General features: G+C 61.2%; 1 protein-coding gene across 2 annotated transcripts in view; it reads right to left on the bottom strand.

Moving 5' to 3' along the window:
• Positions 1–352: 352 nt before the first annotated feature.
• The window catches only part of U2AF2 (U2 small nuclear RNA auxiliary factor 2), an 11,513-nt gene continuing 7,725 nt past the window's right edge, over positions 353–4,140 (bottom strand). The window contains exons 8-12 of one of the 2 annotated variants that reach the window (XM_006901817.1): positions 3,504–3,583; positions 3,243–3,365; positions 3,010–3,108; positions 2,585–2,833; positions 353–599 (exon numbers count right to left, since the gene is read on the bottom strand). In XM_006901817.1, the coding sequence (XP_006901879.1) occupies positions 465–599; positions 2,585–2,833; positions 3,010–3,108; positions 3,243–3,365; positions 3,504–3,583 (686 nt within the window). In that variant the 3' untranslated portion in view covers positions 353–464. The remainder of the gene's footprint in view (positions 600–2,584; positions 2,834–3,009; positions 3,109–3,242; positions 3,366–3,503; positions 3,584–4,140) is intronic. The other variant, XM_006901818.1, reaches the window with a different exon arrangement.

The following is a 4,140-nucleotide window of genomic DNA, read 5'->3' on the forward strand; positions in this document are numbered from 1 at the left end:
TTAAAATACAACAAAATGTTTAATGAGCAAATTCGTCTTAGCAAATATGAAACTGCCACAGAGGAAGGGGGGACGGGCCACAAGGTGGGGCAGGTGGGGTGACTAGAGAACCAACTACGGAAGAAACCGGGGGACCAGGGGCCAGAGGCAGGGCAGGCGCTGTGGTCCTGGGGAGGGCTGGGCACGCGGCCAGACAACAGAATTCAAAATCTTTTGGCCATAAAATATAAACACGCTATGTTCTAGGTGGGCAGGCGGAGACAAGGGGTCAAGGGGGGAGGGGCTGGGGTCCTGTGCCCCCACTGTGGCCCTGCCCTCTGTGTCTGGGGGTACACTGCCCCGCCCGCCCCACTGCTGCCATTCCAGTTGCTGCCGCTGTCACTGGCTGTCACTCCTCTGCCGTCGTCTTCAGAGGGAAGAGGGAGGTGGGGGGGGCATGCCCCCGCCGGCCTGCCCATCTGCCTCTACCAGAAGTCCCTGCGGTGGTAGGAGTCGGGGTCGCAGTACTTTGTGACAACCACTCTGTTGGCGAACTTGCGGCCAGTCAGGCCCTGCATGGCTTTCTGACAGTCAAACACAGAGGTGAACTCCACAAAGATCTGTGGGGACAAGAGACAGGGGTCAAGGCAAGATCAAGGAGCAGGCAGCCCCAGCACAACCACTGGGGGGACCTCGCCAAGGCTGGACAGGCCTGCCATCAGGGCACCAGGCCCCAGACAGGCACCCCACCCCCAGCAGAGGCAGTGGCTCAAGCCTGGTATGTGGGCCCCATCCCCAGACAGCAGAAGGGGAAAGGTCACAGCAGTCAGGAGCAGAGAGACAAGTCCCCTGGACCCGGTGCCACACAAGCTTACAGGACGTGGGGGTGAGCCCAGAGCCTGGAACCATCCAGAGGACAGGACATGGGGAGGGGGTGAGCCCAGAGCCTGGAACCATCAATGGGACAAGAACAACAGATGGGGCTGTCGAGCAAGGGAGCACTGAAAGACGGGGCCTGCTCTAGACGCCAGTAAGGGCACCTCTGACTACGTGGGCACCGGGTCAGCTCTACTCCTCACTGAATGGGCTGACACCATCACCCAGGAGGCGATCCGGGGTCGCCAGGAGGAGTCAGGAAGCTTGAGGCTCTGTGGGCAGCGGCCAGGGACAGTCAGCCGCCAAGTATCAGCAGATGAGGAATGAGCACACTCCAGAAAAAGCGTGAGCAAGGTCCACAAGAACACCAGAACTTGGGGCCAAGGAGGAGCTGTTCTGCTCAGCGAGCCTGGCCTTCCTGCACTCACAGCGATGCCAGGTGAAGGGGCCCTGGTGGCGTGATGGCTGGAGTGCCCGGAAGCCACCAGCCGCTCCGCAGGACGGGGCTCACTGGTCCCCGGCCCCAGAGAACGGGCAGCTCTCACAACACGATAGTTACAAGCTGAGAGTTTGGTCTGCTTGGTGCCCACAAGCTGTATAATTAGAAAAACCTGGCAAAGGGATGATGTGTCTCGTAGGACAAGGTTAGGCCTGAGGAGGTGGGGCCTGTGCCTTAGACTCGAGGTATTATGAGGCGACACTGTGCCACCTCCTTGCCCTGCCAGGCCTCCGGTCTGAACACAAACCAGGGCACCAGCGGTCTCCCCAACCTGGGGCATCAGAGGGCAATGCCCAGCTCCACACAGAACGTTCTGATCAAAGTGTTTGGGCCAAGTCCCAGCAAAACGATGGGACCTTCCTATGGAGTCCAACTTAGGGTTCACCAAGGCTGAACGAGCTCCCCTCGAGTGCCCCTGGGATCTCCTCAAAGTCAAATCGGTACTTGAGCGTAACTAGAAAAATTGTCCATCTACACAGGTAAAACTGGCAGCAACAACTTCAAAGACTAGACGGCAGTGTACGTTCAAGGGGAGGGAGCAGGACAGGTGCAGGTCCGCAGGAGGAATCGCGACATTCAAGTACACAACGTCCAACAGGGATGAAAGAAGACAAGGAAGAAGCGAGAGGATCCGCCACAACTGGCACAGCAGTACCGTGACCGCCAGAGGGTGGCTGACCAAGACAGGAACCCCAGGACACTGGGCTGGACGGGACACTGCTCAATTGTGTGTTCTCAAAAATACAAGTAAACAAAGCGGCATGCGAACACCCAGAGCCGGCTGGGTGGAGCTGGGGCCCACAGCCAATGCCTCTCCCCTGAGCCAACCCTGAGCTGACGGTGCCCCCGGCCGAGGGAAGGTGACCAGGACCCCGGGACCCAGTGTTTCCAGGGCACCGAGCAGGGGCGCCTGTCCACCCGGCCGCAGGAGGAAAGTGTGGGGGCTCCAGCCGAGGGAAGGTGACCAGGGCCCCGACTGTATGGGCCCACAGCTTTCCCCGGGGTGACTGGCAGAGCTGTCCTGAGAGGCGGAGGGCCTGGCCTAGCGCAGACTGCAGGGGCTTGGAGCTAACTTGAGACAGGGTAGCCAAGGCTCAAAGGACAATGCCAGTCACACACGAGGGACAGGACAAGGTTCAGCGGGTGGTGAGAGCCAGACCGGTCCCACAGGGAGACGCACACAGACATGCACTCACACGCGGGGACCCCTGTCCACCCCGAGGACCTGACCTTTCCACAGCCAGGCACCTCGACGCCGTCCACGGGCCGCGGGATCTCGATGGACTTGACGAGCCCGTACTTGCTGCACTCGTCGCGCACGTCCTCCACGATCTCCTCGTACTCCTCGTCGTCCAGCAGCTCCTCGGGCAGCACCATGTTCATGAGGCACAGCACCTCGGTCGGGTGGCCGCCCATCTGCACCTGGGAGCTCATGAGCCCAGGCACCTGCAGCGTCACCGGCGTCTGGTTGATGGTGCTCTGTGGGGGGGAAGCGGAAGGTCACAGCGCGCGTGCACACCCCCCACCCAGCCACCCTGGCTAAAGGCCACCCCTGTGCCCCGCTCACCCTCCCCCCGGCAGGCCCCAGCACTGCCCACCGGCACCACGCCCACCACCCAGCCCGGGGTCCCTCTAGCCAGAGGAAGGTGACGTGCCGGGGGGCTCACCAGCGTGGCATTCTTGGCGCCCACACTCGCTCGCTGGACCAACAGCTTCTTGTCCCCTAACTGCATGCCGTTCAATCCTGCGATGGCCTGTGTGGGTGGGTCAGGCAGGATGGTGAACCCCAGGACCAGGGGGCACTGGGGTAGAGGCCCAGGGCTGGGGTGGGCCAGCCCCAGAGAGACCCAGAGCGGCCAGAGGGTTATGGCAGCGGCCCAGGACTCACCTGGTCTGTGACGTTGATGTCCACGTACTCACAGAAGGCGTAGCCTTTGGACAGTCCTGTGGCACTGTCCTTGACCAGGTTGAAGGCCTTGAGAGGCCCAAACGATGTCAGCAATTCCTTGACCTGCAAGGAGTTCAGGTGAGAGGCTCAGAAAGGGCCAAGTTCAGGGCTGAGAAGGAGCAGGGAGGACTAGGAAGGGGAACTGTGGGATGCGGTGGGGGTCATCGGAGCAGGGGGCGGGGAAGGGTCAGGCTGGCTCACCTGATCATCGTTCAGGTAGTTGGGTAAGCCCCCGATAAAGAGCTTGTGAGCAGAGTCAGGGACCACAGTGGACACAACTCCTGGGAAGCAGAAAGGACAGACTCAATCTTCACCACAAAGTGAGCAGTCACCACCCACGGGGCGACTCCGCCACACGGAGGAGCGCTGACCGGTCAACCACACGGCACAGGTGGGCAAGTGGCACTCTGCCACACTGAGGAGTGCTGACCGGTCAGCCACACGGCCCCGGTGGAGGTCGAGGGTGCCCGGCAAAGCTGTCGCAAGGTCACATACACCTGAGCTGGGCACTGGGTGACCTTCCCAGCAGTGGCGCGCCCAGGCCCTTGGGCTCCTCTCCATCCTTCAGAGCTGCTCCTGACCCCTGGCTCAGGGGCCACCTTGTGCAGCTCTGTGTTGGAGTCACTTGGCTTCCCTACTGCTGCTTCTATGAGCACAGTAACCCCAAAAAGAACACCTGCCCTCTCTAACTCTATGCACCCTGAGAAAACCAACCAGGTGGGCAGGACTGTTGTAAAACACAGGTTCAACCAGAGAAAAGGGCGGCATCTGCCCACAGTCCGGGCAGGGGTGCAGAGGGGGCAGGGGTGCAGAGGAGAGCAAGGGTGCAGAGGGGGAG

Source organism: Elephantulus edwardii, unplaced genomic scaffold (genome assembly GCF_000299155.1).
Source record: "Elephantulus edwardii isolate Elephantulus edwardi_28Jun2011 unplaced genomic scaffold, EleEdw1.0 scaffold00348, whole genome shotgun sequence".
NCBI lineage: Eukaryota > Metazoa > Chordata > Mammalia > Macroscelidea > Macroscelididae > Elephantulus > Elephantulus edwardii.